Consider the following 22963-nt stretch of genomic DNA (forward strand, 5'->3'; position numbering starts at 1 on the left):
TCTTTTTCCGATAAATTATGTGTTCAACGAATCAACTGTACTGTTTTGTGAAATATGTTTTGTAAAGACTTTCTATAACTGGCGAGTATAGTTCTCATATATACTATCTATCACATAAGCTTTCCGGACACAATATTCCCTGTAAATTAGAGTTTTCTTATACATTTTGTTATTCAAAGATCTTATAAAGGGTTTTAAAGTACATATGTCGAACTGTAATCATTTAATCTAACAAGATAATTTGTGTTGGGATGAGGTTTTCTCCACTCACCAAATTGGTGGGCGACTAAGACAGAGTCAACAATTACGAAGAAATAAAAGAATCTCAAAAACATATATACAAGGGAGAGCGAACCATTCTGACAACTCTAATAAGTAGTTAAACGTTCGTTGAACCATTTATTTTTAATAATAAGCATTGAAATTTATTATATTGTGATTAGAATTCTCATTTTATCCAATAATGATCAGAATATGGTTCAGATGTAGCAAAGTTTGTTTGTATTTCTCGGGACATGTTTTCATTTTGGGATGAATATCAGTGATCTATACACTTTATTATTTTTATTTTCAAAAATTGCATTTTAACCTCAAATTTCACATTAACAAAATACAATCATCATATCATGTTTGTTTTCTCAACTCTAAAAAATAAATCTATTATTATTATTTTTATTATTATTATATTATATAATATTCTCTGGCACAATTCCTAATGTTTTACAATTTAAAATATGTGTTAGAACCTAAGTAATTGTAGAGATTTCCATCACATGTGTACTTACAACCTATTAAACAACACAATAAAACAAACAATCATTATTTTGTTAGTGTAAACTCACTACAATTTGCATTTCATTTTCTATTTACTATTCTTACTTGCGAAGCACACTTAAAAAACCATCTCGGTTTCTATCTACGTACTATTCTTACTTTCGGACGATGTAAAATCACTATATAAAAACTTTGCACATCATTCACACTTTTATATGCACTAGCATAAAAGCACGTGCATCTGCACGTGAGCTTATATTCTAAATAATTAAAAATTAAATTAATAATAAAAATATTTTTTACTCTTTGCATATTGATCATCCAATTCATCAAACAACATTTCGTTTGGGAAAAAATAGATCAAAACAAATTATAAAAAGATGGAATAATGATTTGTCAAATTAAGTACTAAATTGAACTAACATAACAATACAAATACAATGATATGAAATGATCTGAATTGATTAAGCAATATAAAAGTGTAAATAGAATTATATGAATATGCTTTAATTAATTAAACAATATAAGAGTGGAAGAAAATATTTTAGCATATGATGTTGATATTTATCTACTCATTACATCAATTAATTGATAAATATGCTCCTAAAGTTAAAAAATTACATATTAAAAAATCTAAAATAATACTTACTTATAATTTTGGAATAACTAAGAACATTTGACTACAATTTTCATTTTAAAATATATTTTAAATTATAACCACGTAAATATTGTAAATTCGAAATCTTTCAAAAACCTACATTTTGTTAGTCTGAATTATATAAAAAATATAATAAAACATTACATTAGGTAAAGAAAACCTATGGATACAAATTGTATTTTGAGAAAAAAATTAATATATTTAAACATAATAATTGAAAATAAAGTAAATAAATACTTCATCCACCCCTTCTAGGGAAGACAATAGGGCAGAGCGGGTTCGGAGATGAGGGATCTCATCCCCGTTTCGAGTTTTCCCCGTAGATTTTTTTTTATCATCTCCCAAGATATTGACATTAGTTTGAGTCTCTTTCAACAGACTTTTTTACCTATCAATGTATTTGAGATGTTAAATGATTTGGCAATGTGTTCATTAATTTCATTCTATAAATATTTTTCAAATTAACAAATTGCTCACGTACTACGTCTTTTACTAAGTATATTAAGAGAGCGACGAACTCTCACGAAAATTTGATTTGACATGACCGGTTATACTAAAGTAGAATTATTATTCTTCCTTTCTCGCAAAAATAAAATTTCACAATTATAATATTATCTCGATTTTATCGTATAAATCAAATTAATTATAAAAAATGATTAAATCTAAAAAATTTATAAATAAAAGATTGTATAAAGATGGCTCTTGTGAGACACTAGTGAATGTTTCATTAATTGTTCGTCGTGAATGTTATTTTTCTATGACATAAAGTAAAAGTTTCATTTGATCTCAAAAAAGCTTGTGATACGGGGGATAAACACTTGGGGTCTTCAGAAATAAGATCAAGTCGAACCAAACTATTAAATCAAATCAAACCTCATGATTTGAATCGATTTTCATTCCATAACAGTTTGGATTGGTTTTAAAATCAACCAAACCGAAACAATTAGTTGATTCAAGTTTTAGATAAAAATAAATCAAACCAAACCAATTACATCAACATAAAAAATTATGTAATAAATTTTGTTAATTTAGTATTATTTTTCTTGTATACAAATTTTTTGTTTGATTCTTAGTTTATGTTTTATTATTAGTGAGCTTTGTAACAATCTAATTATATTAATAATTTTTTATATCGATTTTAACCAAACCGAAATTTATGACTTCATTATTTTATTAAAAATTCATAGTTTAGTTTAATTTGAATTTTTTAGACCAATATAAAATAATTTGGTTTAAATTTTTATGTAAAAAATGAATCAAACCTTAGTTCAACACCCTTAATAAACACCACTTGCTCAAAACTATCAAGAGTACTTCATAGAACAAGGAAAATTCTGAAATCCGCCTTGATAGTTGGCTTTTGGTGCCTAAATGATTTGAACGGATAGCAAATATTTGTCCATGTCATAAGTAGAGCAAGAGGCCACTGACAAAGCCTATACACATACTTTGTATAATTCACATTCCCAGGGGAGGCACTAATCCTTCAAGATAATGTAATCTTTATGTGATACAATAATGGTCAATACATTCTACTGAATCAATTACCATACCCGTATTTCCTCGAATTTGATTCGAATTTAAGGTTCTATACCTCCTGCTCGATTTCATGGGCAGAAAGTGACTCTTGGTTCAACCATTGCATTGCCACTAGAAGAAATCAGTGGCTATGTAAGCCGGGAATTTGACTTTGTTAAGCATTTTATACCTCAATTCAACTCCATACCCCTGAATAATTACTAACTGGCAGCACCATCCATTAGCCACTCCCCCCATCATCTGTCGCCTCGGAAGATAACTTCAATCCACATTCCATCCTAATTGCTGACATGAGCTCAGGAGATACAAGTCCTCGGTCCTTTCGCACAACATTCACTCTATAATTTTTCGAGTCTAATTTGGTGTTTTCATCATCTTGGATAGGTTCAACTTCTGATCCTCGAGGCTTATAAAGTATGACTTTGCTAGGTTCTTGTGAGACAAGAACAGATCCCGTTGCTTGCTGAGAGAATAAGATGGATATGTAAATCTTTGATTCTATGATTTTAATCAAGAGGTGGAAAAAGTTCCCACTTACAGACCTCTAAACTGTGAACCACCTCCCGTATTGATGTTCCATCGGCTCTACCTTTGATACTAACTATGGCAAGAGAATGCTTCTTGAAATGAGTGTTGATTGTTCTAGCGATTCCAGACACGATATTGCGTTTCCCTAATAAATGATAAATCATAAATTAGCTCGAATTAAAGGTAACATAAAAATTAAGGCAGATTATATGCACTGGATTCAAACCAACTGAGGTCTGGCATACAGAAATCCATATGATGTTGTGCCACATTATAGGCGGTAAACTGCAATACTGCATAAAATAAAACGTTTCAAATTGTGTAAAACATTAGATTACCTATGGCCAGCACAGGTCGGTTTTTCATTCTGAGGGCCTGCTTTCTTAGAATAAGCCTCTCTCTGTTAGAAAGTTGTGTAGCCCTGTAAAATGCGGGCTCATTTTGTGTTGCTTTCCCAGCTGAGTGTTCTAAATTAGCCTTTGAGCGGTCAATTTTAGAATCACGAAACTGAGGCTGAATTAAAGTGGTGGCTGAAGTTTTAACCTGATCCTGTGACTAAATATAACAATGATGCATCAATCATTGTTGAGTAAAGTTTTTGCATCAAAAGTGAATGTATATGCACATAAATCACACCACCCAAACTTTTTCTTGAATTTACCTCCCGACGAAGTGAAAAATCAATGCGTCGCTCAGCAATTTTCAAAGAATCTTGAAGATCTTCAGGCACGGATACAGGTGGAGGCTCTTCCCTTGGCATGTCACATGCATCTTTGCCATCAGTGTTGGAATGTAAAATATCTCTTGTTAAGTCCAGCCGGCCAACACTCACAGAACCCTTTGAACTAGGCACAAAGTCCTCTCGTCCCGCAGAATTTGTATCAGTTTCTTGGTTTTCCATGATCTTCAACCATGAAGGGAAAACGAGATTGAGATACGGTTTAGCTTTGTGAAGGTACTTTACATTTTCAAATAGAAGAAATGGATCATGTTTTCAGCAGCGTGGAGCAGAAAAAAAAAGAGGAAAAATATGAAATAGTCAATCGAGTTTCATCAATACACTTGTGTGTCCTCCCACAAACAAGATTGATAGACACAACTATTATTATGCCAAGGATTTGTATCAGCCTCTCTGACATGCGCACCCACAAACCCAGGAGTGAGAGAAGAGGTTCATTGTATGCATGGTGTAAATAAAGGGCATTAAAGAGCATGAGGGACCCGGAGTCTAAGAACAAGGTGCAAGGACTTTTTCAGGTCAAATTTAAAAATTGTGAAGGGATAATTATATGAGACCAATCATTAGCCCACCTTTTTAGCAAGATGAACCACATAGATGTTAATAGAGCCAGAGTCATAAAATGCTCATTATTACCTCCTCCGCAAGATCTTCATAATGAGACTGTTCTTCACTGTTGAGATCTTTCTCAAATGATTTATCTACGTTCACATAAATCTCACCAGTCTCCTGTTCTTTAACCTGGATGATGACAACACAAGCTCAGCGTAGTTTAGATGATGAAATATCCTACTCGCTATAAAATAAAGATGGAGGATTTACTATCAAATGTGACTTACAAAGCCAAGTTTTAAATCTTTGGCCAACAGCAGATTGTTGGTATCTTTGTCTTTAGCCTGAAACAAAATATTCAAAATCACTGATACATCTAATTGATAGAATTAATGCCTGGAAATGAATAACTTTGGAAACAAAATCTACCTACCATTTTAAGCTTCAATTCGTCAATGTTCTTGGTGAGCTCCAAAACATGCAGTTTCAAGGACTGCATTGATGAAAACATATGCAAGACCATTTTGGTCACTAATCAGTTCCTTGAAATGACAGAAAAAGTAAGGGAAAGATGTAAAATAGGGAAAACTGAATAAAGAAAACAAAAGGAACAAAACATTCAATCCAAGTACATGAGACGAGGATGTATTTCAATTTCCCAAAATACAAATTTCATCCAAGGTAATAAAGAAAAGGCACAATTGTTCCATATAGTTTTATTAGGCAACTGAAAACCTCCCAATCAGTGCGACGAATCAAAAAGACCTGCAATTATTATTCCTGCTCTACAAGCCCCATAATAGGAAGTTAGATAGGTCATTGGTTCATATGAAATGAGCATTACCCAATCCTGCGTCCTGAATCATATGACAAATCTTAAGTATACTTCACTAGGTACAACTTATTTCACTATTTGTACCAGAATTGCATTTCAAAAACAAAAACTAGAGGATGTGGAACATAGAACTAGATAACCAGATTCATAAATAAGAAAGCAAAAGCCTTGTCCAATTACTACACCTGACGACGCTGAGCCTCTAGTGAACGTTTCAATGCTTCTCTTTTACTTAGAAGTGTCCGCGGCCTTAAAGTAGCTGGGCGTTTATAGTTCTTCCCACGGTAAATGATGATTGCATAACCTTTAGTGTCTCCCTCAACTGCTACCAATATGCCACCACTTTCAGCCTCTAAAGTCTGTGCTACTTGATGTACTTCTTCAATGCTCCTCCTGCCAATAAGTATCTTTACCAATTCCCGATATTTCCAATGAAGATGCATGTTCTCAATTGTTCCATCAAAAACTCCTCGCCGGCCTATGAATGGAAAGAGAAAATTTTACTTTATCCTCGATGCCACTTCATTTTAGATTGAATCGGGCTTTCATCCATGATCTACTTTCTTGCTTGCTCGATAAAATACTTACCCATTAGTAGGAAAGGTCCCATTTTAAGCCCAATTCTCCTCAGCATATACCTTTCTTCTTCAGTTATACCCTCCTTGTCTGCTTCCGGTGGTTGAGAGATTTCTTCCTTTCCCAACTCTTCTAAAAGCTTTTCAGCCCTGGATTTTTTAGCTAATGCCTACAGTGATAACATTAACATTAGGAATGTGTGGAATAATTGGGGAGATTTGAATGACTAGGGTCTTTCACCAAGGCCTACAATGTCCAACTTTGCACCAGTTCTCCCAATCGCTGCCTCTGAGAATCTTAGCTTCCTTGGTTCAGAGGGGCCATGACGTTTCTGGTCTTTTTGTTCATTAAGTTCAACTCCAGGAGAATATTCATTGGGCACATGTGCATTTTCCTTTGTATTTATTATTGCGTTGTTATCTGTCCTGGGTTGTGAAACAGCCAACCTGCCTTGCCTTCGCTCTTCTATTGCTGAAGAGACTGCAACCGGTAAAAAATCCTTTCCTCGGTAGAGAGAAATAAATTCTCTGTCCCTTGACAGCAATGTCCCTCCAGTAAGCCCCTGCAATAGTTCACTTTCGAGTTAATAGATGTCTATGAAACTAAACCAAAAGGTTACAGAGTTAACACAGAGCAACGAATGAGAGCTTTAGTAACCATCACGTTACAGAATTCGAATTACAAACCTTTAGCTCTTCAGCCATCAATTCACTATTTGTGTTCTGAACGCCTCTCTTGATAGCAATTTTCGCAATTTCACATTTCTCCCAGAGCTTAACAATGGAAGCTGCCAATCCTTGAAGTTTCCTATTCCTGCCTGCAGAAAGAACTAAGTGAAGAACTCACAGGTACCAGTTAGAAAAAAAGGTAATCACATTCTGGAATCACCAAGGCCAAATAATTTCACTCTTATATACTTATTCCAACAAATTTAAAGAGCATCCTTTTTCTCCTCACCTGCTATGATCCATGGAGGATACAATATATGTGTGATCAACTCGTGTCACATTTCAGTCAATCAAATATAGACTTCACTAATCCTACCCCACTAATATAAAGTGAAATGACATAGAAACAGTGCAACAAGTAATGTGATCGTTTCATTATTTAGCAGCAATTGATCTCAGTCTGGGGAAAAATATTCTAACCTAACGCAAAATGACATGGTAAAGGCAGACCAAGTCTGCGTAATGTAGTCATCTCATCGTTTGTAAGTTTCGGTTTCACTCCATATGGAAGTAGACGGAATGGCCTCCTGTATCCAGGGACTATTGCTGGCAAAAGATCAGCATCTACAGGTAGAGGATCATAGCCCCACCAATCAGTAAACCGCGGACCAAGCCCTTCAAGAAGCTTCTCAGCTTCCTCGGTAAGAAGTGCCTCGCCAGGAAGCTGGAAGCGAACTCTATCTGGCAAACCCACTCCTTGGACGAGTGGTGGACGGGAGACACGCGTGCAAGAATTATGTGCAGGAGATTCCACAACTTTGTTGCCTTGTGAAGACATCACTATTTCACCATTTACTCCTTCATCGGTTTTTATATCAGGAGAAGATCCGGAAGAAGAGTCATCTGACGAATTATTGTCAGCAAAGAAGTAAGGATACTTGTATTCAGCTCCTCTATACAGTATTATGTTACTCCCAGATCTCCAAATAACTAAACCTCCAGTTTTTCTCTGAAAACACAATACCAATTAATTTGACGAGAGAGAAAAATATTGCACAAAATTGGCCACACTAGGCAGGCTAGGCATGATTCGTGAACTAACTGTAATAAGTAACTATTAATCTCGAATAAAACTCTTATATGACTCGAATATCCTTCAGATATCATGAGCAACAATAATCTCCATTTATTGGTCGAATCTCCCCGTTCGCACATTTTAGTGAATAATGATTAACAAAATTTCATATTTCAGTGTAGTTCTTACTCTTTTCTTTGGTTACCACTTACCAAACATTGTTACTGCATTGAAACAGTTCGATCAAAGTCCCGTTTTTTAATATTGTAAACAAATAATGTATCGTTTATTCAGATCCTTAACATTATAAACGCTGCTTACCTCCAACAAATCATGAGTCCTCTTCATGTTCAACTTGCATATATCCTCACACGCGATCCTCACAACCTCGTACCTTCTCCATCGTTCATGAATCCCATTCACAATCCCCTCAGTTATCCCAGCTTTTCCAACTTTCAGCTTCTTCTTCAAACCGATCCCAAGACTAGTCAGCCTCTTTATCTCATCCACCGGCAACGTTAGCTCCGCTAGCGTTGGAGCTCTCTCCTTCTTTTGGTTCCTCAACCTCTCCTCCTCCTTCTCCTTCAAAACTCCACGCCTTAACTCGTGAAACCTCTGTATAGCATCCCCCGACCCAGGTTCCGGCACTGGGTTTCCGGGCGTGCTCCAACTCGGGTCGAGCGTGTGCCCCACCCGATGCTTTGGCAAATGGGATCGTAATGGGACAAATATCTCACCAGGAGAAGGAGAAACCGGACAGGAACTTGGTGTTTCTTCTGGGTTTTCCTTATTGATTCCTACTTCCACGTAGCCGAGGCTGCGGAGCTTCTCCGCGATGCGCTGAATGGCAGACTGCGGAAGTGTTTGGGTGTCCGCAGCGAGGGCGGCGGATACTCCAACCGGAGTTCGATGTTGGCCGGGTGAAAGCGGCAATTTCGAACACCCAAATACCGAAATCGAGAGAGAGGGGAAGTACAGGGGAAAATTTCTATTGCAATTGCAGGATGAAATCATCATATTAGTGATAAAATTTAAGGAAAGTGAGGTTGAGGCTTCATCTGTGAAGACAAGAGACGCATTATCCAACGGCCGTTTCTTTGTACTAAGCTTATATATAGTCTAATATAAATTGGTAAACAATGAAAAATTATATTATTTGATTTTTAAATATTATAATAAATGAAAAACGACATGATACTTCAAAATAATATAATAATTATTATATAAAATAATATTTTAGAATATGTGAGAGTGATCTAATTATTTTTAACCAAAATTTCTATAACCAAGAAAATATATCTATATTTACAATCTGCTACAAATGAAACATAATCTTTATTATCAAAATTAGCTTCGAGTTAATGCCTCAAGATGACAACAAACCCAATGATATTGGAACAAACATGACGGATCTCTAAGACAATAGATACGCTCAATGATATCATGATTGTCAAAACATATAATTGTAAAATTTCATTATCGTCAATCGTCATACTTATCTCGTGGAGAAAGACATTCTGTTATGAATGCTCTGATTTAGGAGCATGCGTCTTGGGTAATGTTTCGTTTTTAACTGAAATTTCGAAAATTTTGCGAGAAAGATTAGTTGGGTGAATTTGGTTGATTAGATTAATTGGTTCTGAAAGCCTTTTATCACTAGGTTTATGATTGTCATACATGTATTTGGTTTGCTTCTCTTTAGTATTGGGTTGTTAACTTGGAGAATGTAGGATCAGCAGCTCAAGGAATTTGATAACTGGACCTAGAAAGACTGCAAAACATGCCTGCACAACTGTAAAAATAAAAGGTGTTGGCAATATGTCGGCATCTGGCTACTTTGAGTGGGCATCGAGGTCCCGTCTGGCAGGTTTTTTGGGTACACCCCAAGTTCGGTTCAATTCTTGCTTCTTGTTCTTATGATGGAAAAGTTGTTGTCTGGAAGCAAGGGAGTCAGAATGAGTGGTCACAGTTCCATGTCTTCGAGCACAAATCATCAGTCAATTCTATTGAGTGGGCACCTCACGAGCTGGGACTCTGTTTGGCATGTGGTTCGTCTGATGGTAACATCTCAGTATACACAGCTAAATCAGACGGTGGCTGGAAAACCGTTGGGGTGACATCTGTTTCTTGGGCACCTTCAATGGCTCCTGGTATGTTAGTTGGATTGGGGATACTGGATCCTGTTCAGAAGCTGGCTTCCGGTGGTTGCGATAACACAATGAAGGTCTGGAAGTTATACAACGTAAACTGGACCGCTTACCAGTGTAAGAAAGAAGAAGAATAAACGTGTAGGAAATGACGACGACCATTGCCTGCAACTTTTGACAAAATATGCGTACGCCGCCTCAATTTTGGAAAATTGAGATGCGCACGCGTCTCTTCTTTTGACAAAAAGGCTCATTGATGGTATGAGAGGCCTATAAATACCGGTGATTGAGGTCCCTAAGCACACATCTCACGAGAATAGAAACACACCATATACAGAGAGTGTTGAGTGCTTAGAAGGTTTCAACCGGAGGAAATCAGAAAAATACAAATCATTCGATGGCTAGAGATAACGTTCGATCTACTTCCGTATATTATTTATCATATTTATAAATGTATAGAAACATGATTTTTTGAGAAAAACTCTAACATTTGGTATCAAAATCGTGATACATTTGTCTTGAAAATATTTGTTTTCATTTTTTGAAAATCGGATTTCATAAACTTTTGGAAAAAATTATTTCTGAAAATTTGCGTAAGAAACATGTAACATGAAGATTGGATAAAATAATATTAAGAAAACCGAATTTTGTAATTCGGATATAAATATTAAAACTGAAGTTTATTTGGTTCGGTTTTGGATTATACATGTCAAAACCGAAAAACCGAAATTTCATTAAATTAATAATTTTGTTTATATTTTTATTTATATTATATATTTTATAATAATATTTAGTAAATGAATAATATTTTGAATAGTTTTTAGTTGATTATTGTTTGTTTAATTAATTTAGATCTTATATTTAAATATTTTACTTAAAAAATTAACATATTAAATTTTAAAATATATTTATATCATTAATTTAAATAATTATACCAAAATCAAATTAACAGACCGAAAAAACCGAAATAAAAAACTAAAAACTGAACCAAACCGATCGATTAATTATATAATCCAAGCAAAGGCTGAAACTGATTATTGAATTTTAACCGTTGATTTTACGTAGATTAAAACAAGAGATCAAGATTCGTTCGTCCACACCCGTAAAACTGGGGCATAAATATATTTCAAGCCAAATTTCTGATATACTTGGAACCGAGTTCGGGAAGGGGAAAATGGCGGGAAGTGATTCACAGAGACAATTTCTATCCCTAATCCGCGATTTCGCTGCCGAGAAATCTCAAGGAGGTTACTTTAAACAATGAAAGAAAATTTGGTCTCCCGTTGTTTCTCCAGCATTAATTTCTTGATATTAGTCTTCCTAAGCAAATCGGTTGTGAGAATACAGTTGTTTCGATGATCGAAATGAAATGTACTCATTATATTCATGCTTTTGGTGTATGTTTTCAGAGCGTAGAATTGTGAGTCAGAAGAAACGAATTGAAGAACTACAGTCCGAATTAGAAGCTGCGAGTACAGACCTGGGAGAAGCGAAGCGGGAGAGGGAGACTACAGAACAAGAGCTCAAGGGGTACGAAGTTGAATTATCGATGAATCAGGTTTCGATTCAAACCCTAGAGGTTCGTGATAATGCTGGAATATTCAATTACTCAAAAAATGAAAATTATTGTGCTATAATTATGCCAAAAATATCATAACTATTCTGTGACAAAAGTAGAATTCGCCGCCTTTACGTTGCATGGATAAATACGTGAGCAATCGTGCTCATGTTGTGCTTTCAGTCGAGGAACGCACTGGCAAGCAAGGAGATATCAAAACTCGGATCTGAACTGGAGGCTCTCAAGGTCTACTGGAGCTATATTTTTGAATGAAAATATGAGCTTCATCTTTCTTACACGTTTCAATTTATGTACATTAGTATACTCACTGAGACTGACAGAGTTTCGAATTCATGTGTTTGACCTTTGTTCTTGGGGAACTATGCTTCACTGACTTGCAGAGCGAAGAAAATTCCTTGAGGTACATATTTATGTGTTATACGTCTCATGTACATCAAATCATTTAAAATGCTTACATTTGTTTTGGCAGAGATGGCTTTATTTCAAAAATGTTTGAGCTGAATGCACAAATAAGGTTTGTTTGCTTAACATTGTTATCCAGTGGTTTTATTTGGCTTCAAACGAAGACATTCCCCCAAATCTGCTCTATATTTAATCTATTTGGCAGTTTTCTTTCTTTTTCTGCTCTAAATTTGTTTTGCACAAAGTTTAAGGCCAGTTTTATGCTTTGTAGTGTTACTGAACTATTTAATATGATAATATATTGTAAAAGTAGCTTGATTAACTTGATACTCTATCGAAAAATGTGTGAGAATTAAAGTATGGTTTCAGCTTAGATATGGTACATCTTAGTCAGCATTTCATAATGTTGTTCTTCTGAATTTTCTGGGTCGCAGGAAATCTCAACAATTACGAGATTCCATTTTCAATGCTGAGAATTTGTGTGAGGCAAAATCAACCGGTGGTATGTAATGTAGTTCAAATTAAGCCTGTGCAAGTAGTTTTGGGCCTGGATGTTAAGTACTATATGTCAAAACTTTAATTTTATATGTTTCTCTGTCGTTGCTAAAGATATTTTGGATTCATACAAAGCAGTATCCTTACCTGCTCATGTTGGAGATTCTCCAAGGGACAGAAGTGATATTGAGGATAAACTTGCCCTAATAATCTCTCAAACCGATGAGAACGAACAACAGCATAAAGCTGAACAAGTTGTGCATGAACAGGTGAGTACTTCACTTCCAGTGGATTATTTGGGCATCGTCGAATTTTCCTGCCATCCGATGGATCAGTAAGGTTATAGTATTTCTGGATAAACTGAATGATTTCTGAGCCTTCTGCAGGTCCAACAAGAGCTTATTAAATTGGAAAAGAAAGCATCACTCATGGAGTCAATTATGGCCGAGAGCATGGAACTTCAGGAGCTGAGTAAATATCCTTAGACTTTGTCTGGTAATTGCAATCATCCTTGGCTGTAAAATCGGGATTCTAAAGGGAAATCCTGACACAGGATAAACATGCAGACATATTGTTTTGGCAAATATAAAATACACATAAGTCGTAGTAGCATAATTTGCGGAATATTTGAAGTTATGGAATTTGTATGAATTATTCTATCTTTACTTCACCACGACGATACAAATAGGTTGTCATACCAATCTTGGCTGGTAGCGGGTGAGAAAAAAATTAAATAACTATTTGTGATTTATCTGTTACTAGCCCTTTGTGTTATGAATTGATTTTGGTGATTTTTGACACACGTTGCACATATCATTCTGCTCGATCGTTAGTCTTCATACTTGAGTCAGAATGAATGACTTGGCATGAGAATCAGCACGTTATATTCTTCATTGCTATTTGGCCTTGACTAGTAGTAAGCAGATGCTGGAACTGGAAGAGAAATGTGCGTCTCTTGGCGATGAGCTGCAGAGAAGGTTTTTCTGTCCGAGTTGTCATAAAGATAATTCAGAGAAAATGAGTGAAATTCTTTAGATGTGCGCTGAAAGCTAGCATCTGTAAGTGGTTTCATTTCGATGTTTGACATGTTGATATTTTTGTGGTTCTATCAGATGTTGATACATTGTTTTAGAGAACACTAAAATGTTTCTATGCCTTAACTACTGTAATTCTGCAATCAGGTGGAAGACCACATTGTATAAGTGAGATTTTTACCGTTCAATACTTGCACGCACTTGTTTTTCCTTTGGATATCATGATGCCTATAAAAAGGTGTGGGTTAATCTATTTCTCTCACAATCAACAGTGACCTGTATGAATTTTCTTTGTTTGTGTCAATGTCTGTCATTAGATAAACCCATGCGCCTTCACCATCTCACGAAGATTCAATTTCTTTCATGATTAATGGCACAAAGTTGATGTAGGCTTGTGCTGCCTCGTTGCTTGCTTTCACAGTCCCCTGCTATTAAGTTACTTAAGTATTGATGGCTAGATCTTTATTATATGAAATATAAGTACATACGGTTTCCTTCATAAACGTGAGTCAGACTAGTTTACTTACAGTTTTAGTGGACCGTTGGATTGTGTTGGCAGATTTTGCTAACTTAATCTGGGTAGAGAAAAGTGCTGGGACAGGCCGATGATCAGAAAACTTGCTTTCACTGCGGAAATAAGAAAGTTGCCTAACCCCTATACCATTCCATAGAATCCTGTCACACCTGCAGATGTGCATTGTTAAAAGTACTAGACACCGAATTGCACCGTTGTCCCAAGCTATTCTCAGAACATCATGTCTTCACGAGAAACTTCAATTTGAAACCCCTAAAGTCACAAAGACACGATAAATATCCACATTCAAAATATTTGAATGTTTTGTAAAAATGACGGATAAATGTACCATGCTGGAGTTCTTTGCTTCTCTCTGGCTATGGAATTCCACCTGAATACCTATTGCAGTTAGAGGAAGAATACTTATAAGTAGGTGCAAATTCTATATCTCCTTCTTCCCATCCCTGGAATACACCTCCATTTTCTTGTTCCCTCCGCAGCTGATCAAACTTCTGCAGCTCCCTCCAGTTTGCTTGTTGTTTCAACTCCCTTGCTAAGTTGTCTTCTAGGTATAGTCTGTAGTTGAGATCTCCGAACCAGAATATCTAACTGTTCTAGAACACGCACATTTTATCATTTGTAATGAATGACAATCGTCCTATTAAGTTACTCTATACGTCCACAATTAGATAACATATGCCGATTGTATCTGTTGCCTTTTAAAGATGATAGCAAAGTGCTAGGGATCTCCTGGCAATCTAATAAAAAATTTAGGGAAACCACCACACATAACTTTTCTGTGTGATTATTCACGTTTGAATTTCAACTTACTCGTGCCCTAAGATTGTAAGCGGATGAAGCCCATCTCCATCGTCATTGATTCTTGGGAAAGTAGTCCTCCTAAACATCTTAGACACTTGGTGGTTCCTTCGTCCTTCATCACCTTTCTTTTCACCAGAAGCCAAGTGTGCAGCTATGAAGCAAAATCTAGTTCCACCAATAGACAAGCTAACGGAAACTGATCCTTTGTTTCTCAAATACCCCATGATACCACAAGCCACTGAGCAAATTTTCACCCCCAATACATTGCATCTCTTTAGCAATTTTCTTCTCATCCAAACACTTACAAAGACACCAACCATCTTCTTGTTTGCTATTAAGCTGTACCTGCTAAATCGTTTTTGCTTTCCGAATTCAATCCCTGGCAAATATTTTCCTGGAATTTCTGTTTGTTTGCTAACACTCGGACTCCTTTCAGAGTGAGAAAGGCTTTCATATTGATAATCCTCATTTTTTATGGGATGTATAATTGGTGTTGTTGGGATGCAACCAAAGTCCCACATTGGAAGATTTAGAGAAAGATCATGTGTTAATAAAGATGGAATAATATCTCCATTGGTATGAGGTCTTTTGGGTGGTTCCAAAAGCAAAACCATGAGACTTAAAACCTAAAGTGGACAATATCATAACAGTGTGGAGATATCCGGATTCCATTAGTCCTAACATGTGTTGACCACGGGCATCCATATTTATCGTTAAGAGTTTTGCCAATAAGTAGATTCCAGTTCGTAGCTTCTGTTGGATCTTCCCTCCAATAACTGTTTTAGCTGATAAAGGCACAATTTCTTGAAATCTATTATAGGATTAAGAATCTTGGACTCAGAGAAACAGTCGTCGAAAAAAATCATTGGCAGTTCGATTTTCGCATACCCAAGAACATAGATATCTGCTGCGTCCTTGAGATTCACCCAAGACCTTCCCGCTACATTCCAAGTACCCACAAATACCCTGAAATACACAACGTAACACACCAATGAATGTATCGATTATAAAACAAACATATACATCAACATTGAGGAGGACCCGCAAAATTAAATTATATGATCTCAAATTTATATTAAAAAAATATGATTTGTCCACATAAGATAGATCAAATCATGGTATCATATCATGTCATCCTGACAATAAGATATTACAACTGCGTCGTACCTCAGTTCGATATTTTTTGCATTGCCGGGATCCGATCCCCGGAAACTCAAACTACAAATCATCCACGAAATCCTCATCTTCTTCACCGCTATCTGCATTTTCAATATCCATATCATTTATTAACAAAGAAATATCAGGAGAGAAATCGAACATGGAAAGAAAGACGAAATTATTATCTATATGCCTGAGATTTCATTGAATTCAAATGGATCGGCTCTTCTCTTCCTGGAAAGCAACCGTTTAAGTATACCAATTCTCGAGTTTGGGCTCTTTTCTTTCATGACAGCAAGGAACAGAATTAGTCATTTCCCAAATCACCAAGAAATGAAACAGTTAAAAGAGGGTGTCGCTATTCCTTCTCCCATCTCATGATAGAAAGTTTGTACATTTCCTGGTACGGACACCAGGACCTGACCTTTTCCTGTATATTGGATTGATCGCCAGAGAACAAGAAGAAGACATACAACAAACGGTAATCACGAGAGAAATATACACACGAGTTGGCATAGAAAGTCAAAGGTGGCATTATCTGCTGAAATTTAGGAGTGAATTTTTCACCGCTAATTCCCATACAATCCAGAGATCCACGGGTTGTGATACAGATTCTTTATCCGACTCGTGAATAAAATATTATTTTTTACGATAATAATATTATTTTTTTTACTTCAAATATAGATTGAGTTGACCCGTAGATCTGTGACACGGTCTCATATGAGAATTACACTTAAAAATAATTATCGAGAATAATTAAGTAAAGACCTAGATAATTAACCACTCGTGTGCGAGTACACTTATCCGAAAAATACACTCAGATATATATTGAAATTTCCCATCTCATTCTACTTCTCTTGGATTTCTTGATTCAATAATGATATAACATTTAAAGGTAAGAATTTTGCTGTAAATCTCATCATTAATACCATTAGGAATAGGTAATATAAAAAGGCAAGAAGTACTCAATCCAATGTAAGATGAAGTTGTATGATATATAAGAGAGATCAACTAATATGTAGTCTTTATTATGTTGTATGATTTATTATATCGAATTTGAATAACTATAAATTTTAATAAAACGAGAAGTATTTGATTATACAATTATTGATATCAGAACAATGTAAGTATTCGATTATCATATGTTGTATGAAACACATTTATTGGGGATGAGGGGATGTTAAGCTCTGTGAAATGTGATATTTGTCTTTTAAAATTTAACTGGATATAGAAGAAAACAAAATCATAATGAAAGAGACCTTTATTTTCTTTTTTTAAAAAAGTATTTTGAGATGCATCAAATTGCGGTGAGCTTAAAGAATAGAATCTTAAATATATTTTTAACCATCATTGTCTTGATGTTATTAAAGTATGATTAAGGTTTGTAAAATTCATTCGAAGCTTACTTTACTTGAAAATGACTTTGCATATATATATATATATATATATATATATATAAAGAAAATTGATAGATATGTTCTTGAAATTAATATTTGATTTTTTTTTTTGGATTCATTCTTCTAAATAAAATTTTTTTTTGAAGTCTTATGTGGATAAATATTTTAATATTTCTACACTGGTAAAAATTGATTCAATATTTTATTGTTTAGAAATTTCTTTTTTTTAAAAAAAGAAAAGAAATGTAATTGAGAAAAAAAAATAACTTTGAAAAATTAATAAAACATAAACCATCTCTTTTTTGCTGGATGAAATTTATTATCAAGAAATAAAACAAACATGTTATGAATAAGCTTAGATTGATATACAAGAATAAAATAAATTAGGAATGAAATCGATTTTAAAATGAAATTTATTGAGTATGTCAAATATGATTTATCTGATTAACATGATTGTACACTAATATATTTGTCGATAAACTTACTTATGCATACTAAAAAATAATAAATACATATTTCATCGTCATAAAAAATTCAGATAAAAATAGTCATAGACCTGATTTTTTAATAAATAAAAAAAATTAAAGTTTGAATAGACATAGGTGAAGGACTTTAAGCACCCTATAATTCTTATTCCACTTTCTTTGACACAATTCCCGTTAAAAAAGGTCAGACAACCACAACATATTAACTAGAGAAAAATTCAAAAAAAAAATTGGCAAAAACTTGTGTGAGACGATCTTACGGGTCGTAGTTGTGAGACGGATCTCTTATTTGGGTCATCCATAAAAAAGTATTACTTTTTATTGTGAATATGGGTAGGGTTGACCCGTCTCACAGATTAAGATCCGTGAGACGGTCTCACATGACATCCACTCAAAAAAAAATTAGGAAGACTCAAAATTACTCCAAAAACCTCTGACCATATATAAATGCAAAGCCTACTAATTGATTTGAAAAATTCCCAATTCTGTTCATTTATATATATTAAATACATTTTAACAAAAGAAAGAATATGTAAAATATATTAAAACAGTTAAATATCGGAACTAAAAGTTTTATCGAATATATATTCACTAAAATTCATATGAAACTGTTTTCCGAGTCAATTTTATGTAACAGATATTTTATTCTACTCGATTTTTAAAAAATTTTGACAAAAAAAAAAGAATTATAGTGGGATGCGGAAAATAAAAAAATAAATTGATTAAAGATAGTATATGTGCGACATGTGATGGACCAAACCCATTTTCCAACTGAAAAAAAGTGCAGTCAAATATTGTTTAGCTATCAGTTTCAAACATCAAAATCAAATCCAGCAAACCAAAGAATGCCTCTACATTTCCCATAACTCTACAACCCTACCCATCTTCTTCTCCACCGCGACCAGAAGCAATGGATCTTCTCCTCAACAGATCCATATCCATCTTGTTTTTGCTGCTGTTCTCAAGCTGGGTTTTCGCGGAAGATGATGTGAAGTGCATGCAAGAAGTGAAGAGTTCATTGACTGACCCGGAGGGCAAGCTCAGCTCGTGGAATTTCGCTAATTCTACGGTTGGGTATATTTGTTGGTTCGTCGGTGTTTCGTGCTGGAACGACCGCGAGAATCGTCTTATCAGTATGCAGCTCCGGGATTTTAGTCTCACTGGAAACATCCCAGATGCTCTGCGGTACTGTCAAAGTCTTCAGACGCTGGATCTCTCTGGTAATGGTCTCTCCGGTTCGATCCCATTTCAAATCTGCACTTGGTTGCCTTATCTCGTGACTTTGGATCTGTCCCGGAATGATTTGACGGGTCAAATCCCTGTTGATATTACTAACTGTTCGTATTTGAATAATTTGATCTTAGACGACAATAAATTGTCTGGGAGCATTCCTTTACAGTTTTCGTCTTTGGGGAGGTTGAAAAGGTTCTCTGTCGCGAATAATGATTTGTCTGGGAGAGTGCCTTTGTTTAGCTATGCTTTGGAGCAGGATTATGATGGAAATGGTGGGCTTTGCGGAGGTCCGTTGGGTAAGTGCGGTGGCTTGAGTAAGAAAAGTTTGGCGATAATCATTGGTGCTGGGGTTTTTGGTGCTGCCGCTTCTTTGTTATTGGGATTTGGTTTGTGGTGGTGGTACTATACCAAGTCGAGTAGGAGGAGAAAAGGCGGGGTTGGAATTGGAGGAAGAGATGATGGGAGTAATTGGTCTGAAAAATTGAGGTCTCACAGGCTTACTCAGGTTGTGTTGTTCCAGAAACCGCTTGTAAAGGTTAAGTTGGTGGATTTGTTGGCTGCCACGTATAATTTTAGCGAGAAAAATATCATAATCACGAGTAGGACGGGGACAACATACAAGGCAGTATTGCCAGATGGGTCAGCACTTGCGATTAAACGGCTTTGTGCAGGTAAAATCGGGGAGAAGCAGTTTAGGATGGAGATGAATAGATTAGGGCAGCTAAGGCACCCAAATTTGGTTCCGCTGTTGGGGTTTTGCTTGGTTGAGGAGGAGAAACTCTTGGTTTATAAGCATTTGTCGAATGGAACTTTGGGCTCTCTGTTGAATGGCAATCCCGGTGTTCTTGATTGGGGAACCAGGTTTAGGATTGCATTGGGGGCAGCAAGAGGGCTTTCTTGGCTTCACCATGGTTGCCATCCTCCCATCGTGCACCAGAATATTAGCTCTGGCGTCTTTCTGCTTGATGAGGATTTTGATGCTAGGATAATGGACTTTGGTTTGGCAAGACTTGTAACTTCTTCGGAGTCTAACGAGGGTCGTTATGTTGTTGGGGATTTGGGTGAAATTGGGTATGTTGCTCCGGAATACTCGAGCACAATGATTGCTTCTCTGAAAGGGGATGCTTATAGTTTTGGAGTGGTACTTCTTGAGTTGGCAACGGGACAAAAGCCACTTGATGTTAGCATGACTGACGAAGGGTTTAAGGGTAATCTGGTGGATTGGGTGAATCAGCTCTCTGCGTCTGGTAGAATTAAAGACACTATCGATAAGATACTGTGTGGTCGGGGTAACGATGAGGAGATCGTGCGATTCTTGAAAATCGCTTGTAATTGTGTGCTTTCTAGGCCAAAGGATAGGTGGTCTATGTACCAGGTTTATGAATCACTTAAGGGCATGGCCGAAGAAAAGGGTTTCTCGGAACAGTATGATGAATTTCCTCTACTTTTTGGGAAACAAGAGTCCGCCTCTCCCATTTAGCTTGGGAAACCTAGTATGAGATGTATGGCTAATGATTATTGCACATATTTATGCGGCCTGGGGTAAATTCTCACGAGCAAAGTGTGCTGTTGCCGTTTCGATTTATGTTCCATAACATGCGATATCAGCTGAATATATCTGTATAAATAGATATGCTTGAATTTATTGCAAGAAAAGGTAGTCTTTGGTTCTTGGTAGACGTTTCTCTTTGCTGCTAGTGCTATCCTTCGAAATGTTTCTTTAAAGATTTGGTTGTTGAATACTTTTAGTGCATTATAAATTTGTCACTGCTCACAATGCTTCCAAGTTTTATTATATGTGGGGTGAAGTGAGAAGAAATGTTGGAAATAGTTGTATTGGTTGAGCCATTTTGGGAATTGAAGTTGAGACATTGGTTTAATTCATGGTCTCTTGTCTCCAACCCCTCTTGTTTGGTTGTTTTCTCTTCTTTGTTTCAACCGTTGCACTCGTGGCGAATCTGTAGATTTGCCTCCATTAATGTAAGTTGTATGCCAACAAGCAGCATTGGAGAAAGTTCGGTTTTGCTTCCTGCAAGTGGTTTTTTTTTTGTTTGATTATGGTTCGAAATGATTTTAAAATTTGATTTCTTTGAATTGGTATAGCAAGTATATCGGTTGTTCTTGGTATATGATTTTACTTGGCAAGGTGAAAGATTTTCTCATTTCTACACTATATATAGATAGAAACACTTTGTTTTCTAAAATAAACGTGACAACTTCACTTCATAAAAGAATCAGAAATAGAAGGTGCCAGCCACGTCTATGTAACGGAGGGGCAAACAAATCCCCAAACTTTCATATTAAATTATTGAGATATGTATATTTGGATTGACATTTTTCATCTTCAATGGTAATAAAAAATTAAAAAAAATTTAAAAAGATATCTAATTAGATTCAAGAGTATTTTTGTAATTTATCATGAAAAATATTAGTCTAGGTATAATTTTAATTGTACATCCAACGTTTTCTAATTATAAGTAGATTTTCTGTGCGACGGTCTCAAAGATCTATATCTGCGAGATGGGTAGAATCGATCGATATTTGTGATAAAAATAATATTTTTGACATAAAAAATAATAATTTTTTATAAATCATATATGATCGAAAATTTGTCTCATAATTGACCCGTGAGACCGTCTCTAAGTTAATTCGCGATCACATGATATTTTTTTTTATGTTAAATGACATAATCATTTAAAAATTTAAAAATATAGATAAAGATAAAAATTTTGTTTTATTGATATATGATAAAAGTTACATATAAACAAAAAAGTGACTAAAATAAGTTATGAAATTTTTTTGTTAAATGAAGATGAAATATTGTTTGTACTTTTATAGAATTTTTTTTTTGTTTATAAAAAATTATACTATAATCACAAAATTAGTTACTCTAATCTGAAATTATTTATTATATGATATAGATAGAAAGAGTAGAGGTGGAATATAAATTTCGGCAATATTCTAAAGTAACATACTTTTCAATCGTAAATATAATCTCATAAACGTAAAATCTCATATTGTTCATTGTTTTCACCTTTGATAGTAAGTCAATATTCAATAAGCAATTTTCAAGCCAAAACAAATTGAGATACAGAAAATGTTATTATTAAAGATGAAACGACCAAAAAATAAAATTTAGAAATTGAATTTATAAAAAGATTTAATTTGGTGGACTAAGACGGGCATTGTTATTCCTACAAACCGAACATGTATGATTTGACACATCTGGCTCTAGCATAGCATGCAATTTCGAACACGAAAATCCATCCAACTAATAATTTCTTCAGCAGCTTTGAGTCGATACGAGTTCATACAAATAAACATGTATAATTTCAAACAGCAAACATGCCATTTATTCAGCAATTTCAACACAGATTTTTTACCAAGCCCACATCATATATAGAAAGAACAAGGTAACATGAAACGTCAAATAGCTTATCTATCATAGCAAGATATAACCAGAAATACTAATTCATCAACCCTCTTATGCAGAAGATTTTGTGCACCGCCCTGCTCCAGCTTCAGTTAGCAGAGGCACAAGCTGCTTTCCACCACTGTGCAAGGCCGTTGTCGCCGCAATATAGAAAGAATAATAGGGACCAAATAAGTATGCAACTAATCCGAAACTCAGTGAATGATAGATCATATACCTTGACAGATAGATCATATACCTTGACAACCGTCAATGTTCTTGTTTCCATATTTTCTATGACTCTTTTATGAAATAGTTTGTAGGTCAAGCATGAGATATAA

General features: G+C 35.2%; 4 protein-coding genes and 1 pseudogene across 6 annotated transcripts; 3 read left to right on the forward strand and 2 right to left on the reverse strand.

The window, feature by feature from the left end:
- Positions 1-2911: 2911 nt before the first annotated feature.
- On the reverse strand, positions 2912-9030 carry LOC140958843 (CRM-domain containing factor CFM2, chloroplastic). 2 transcript variants are annotated; one of them, XM_073416414.1, is made up of 13 exons: positions 8266-9030; positions 7350-7878; positions 6888-7018; positions 6452-6763; positions 6214-6370; positions 5811-6103; positions 5224-5283; positions 5078-5134; positions 4875-4979; positions 4161-4403; positions 3838-4048; positions 3514-3644; positions 2912-3434 (listed from the first exon to the last, which is right to left on the reverse strand). In XM_073416414.1, exons 1-13 carry the CDS (start codon positions 8959-8961, stop codon positions 3192-3194), a joined length of 3168 nt encoding a protein of 1055 aa, XP_073272515.1. In that variant the 5' UTR covers positions 8962-9030; the 3' UTR covers positions 2912-3191. The 2 variants fall into 2 exon arrangements, with proteins under 2 accessions (XP_073272515.1, XP_073272514.1); XM_073416413.1 differs by having other exon boundaries at positions 3838-4054.
- A 732-nt stretch (positions 9031-9762) lies between these two features.
- On the forward strand, positions 9763-10228 carry LOC140958820 (uncharacterized). Its single transcript, XM_073416387.1, has 2 exons — positions 9763-9811; positions 9873-10228. The coding sequence occupies exons 1-2, from the start codon at positions 9763-9765 to the stop codon at positions 10226-10228; spliced, it is 405 nt and encodes a 134-aa protein (XP_073272488.1).
- An 890-nt stretch (positions 10229-11118) lies between these two features.
- On the forward strand, positions 11119-13818 carry LOC140958440 (uncharacterized). Of its 2 annotated transcripts, none has more exons than XM_073415880.1 (9): positions 11119-11338; positions 11501-11670; positions 11833-11895; positions 12051-12070; positions 12140-12184; positions 12507-12574; positions 12682-12836; positions 12954-13037; positions 13483-13818. In XM_073415880.1, exons 1-9 carry the CDS (start codon positions 11266-11268, stop codon positions 13600-13602), a joined length of 798 nt encoding a protein of 265 aa, XP_073271981.1. In that variant the 5' UTR covers positions 11119-11265; the 3' UTR covers positions 13603-13818. The 2 variants fall into 2 exon arrangements, with proteins under 2 accessions (XP_073271981.1, XP_073271982.1); XM_073415881.1 differs by having other exon boundaries at positions 11121-11338; positions 12706-12836.
- A 124-nt stretch (positions 13819-13942) lies between these two features.
- Positions 13943-16533, reverse strand: LOC140958822 (type I inositol polyphosphate 5-phosphatase 4-like; annotated as a pseudogene).
- Positions 16534-18782: 2249 nt separating this feature from the next.
- LOC140958438 (inactive LRR receptor-like serine/threonine-protein kinase BIR2) lies at positions 18783-21088 on the forward strand. The gene has a single exon (XM_073415877.1). The coding sequence runs from the start codon at positions 18888-18890 to the stop codon at positions 20688-20690; it is 1803 nt and encodes a 600-aa protein (XP_073271978.1). The 5' UTR covers positions 18783-18887; the 3' UTR covers positions 20691-21088.
- The last annotated feature ends 1875 nt before the right edge of the window (positions 21089-22963 follow it).

Source organism: Primulina huaijiensis, chromosome 15, assembly GCF_012295235.1.
Source record: "Primulina huaijiensis isolate GDHJ02 chromosome 15, ASM1229523v2, whole genome shotgun sequence".
Classification (NCBI taxonomy): Eukaryota; Viridiplantae; Streptophyta; class Magnoliopsida; order Lamiales; family Gesneriaceae; genus Primulina; species Primulina huaijiensis.

Excerpts from the sequence above, each read along its gene's own strand:
- LOC140958843 (XM_073416413.1), bottom strand. The coding sequence starts at position 8,961 with ATGATGATTTCATCCTGCAATTGCAATAGAAATTTTCCCCTGTACTTC. Across the intron at positions 4,404-4,874 it reads ATGAAGATCTTGCGGAGGAG|ATCATGGAAAACCAAGAAAC; the intron begins GTAATAATGAGC and ends TCATGGTTGAAG. Across the intron at positions 4,055-4,160 it reads ATTTTTCACTTCGTCGGGAG|TCACAGGATCAGGTTAAAAC; the intron begins GTAAATTCAAGA and ends TGTTATATTTAG.
- LOC140958438 (XM_073415877.1), top strand. The coding sequence starts at position 18,888 with ATGGATCTTCTCCTCAACAGATCCATATCCATCTTGTTTTTGCTGCTG.
- LOC140958820 (XM_073416387.1), top strand. The coding sequence starts at position 9,763 with ATGTCGGCATCTGGCTACTTTGAGTGGGCATCGAGGTCCCGTCTGGCA. Across the intron at positions 9,812-9,872 it reads ATCGAGGTCCCGTCTGGCAG|TTGTTGTCTGGAAGCAAGGG; the intron begins GTTTTTTGGGTA and ends ATGATGGAAAAG.
- LOC140958440 (XM_073415880.1), top strand. The coding sequence starts at position 11,266 with ATGGCGGGAAGTGATTCACAGAGACAATTTCTATCCCTAATCCGCGAT. Across the intron at positions 12,071-12,139 it reads AGCGAAGAAAATTCCTTGAG|AGATGGCTTTATTTCAAAAA; the intron begins GTACATATTTAT and ends TTGTTTTGGCAG. Across the intron at positions 12,837-12,953 it reads AACAAGTTGTGCATGAACAG|GTCCAACAAGAGCTTATTAA; the intron begins GTGAGTACTTCA and ends AGCCTTCTGCAG.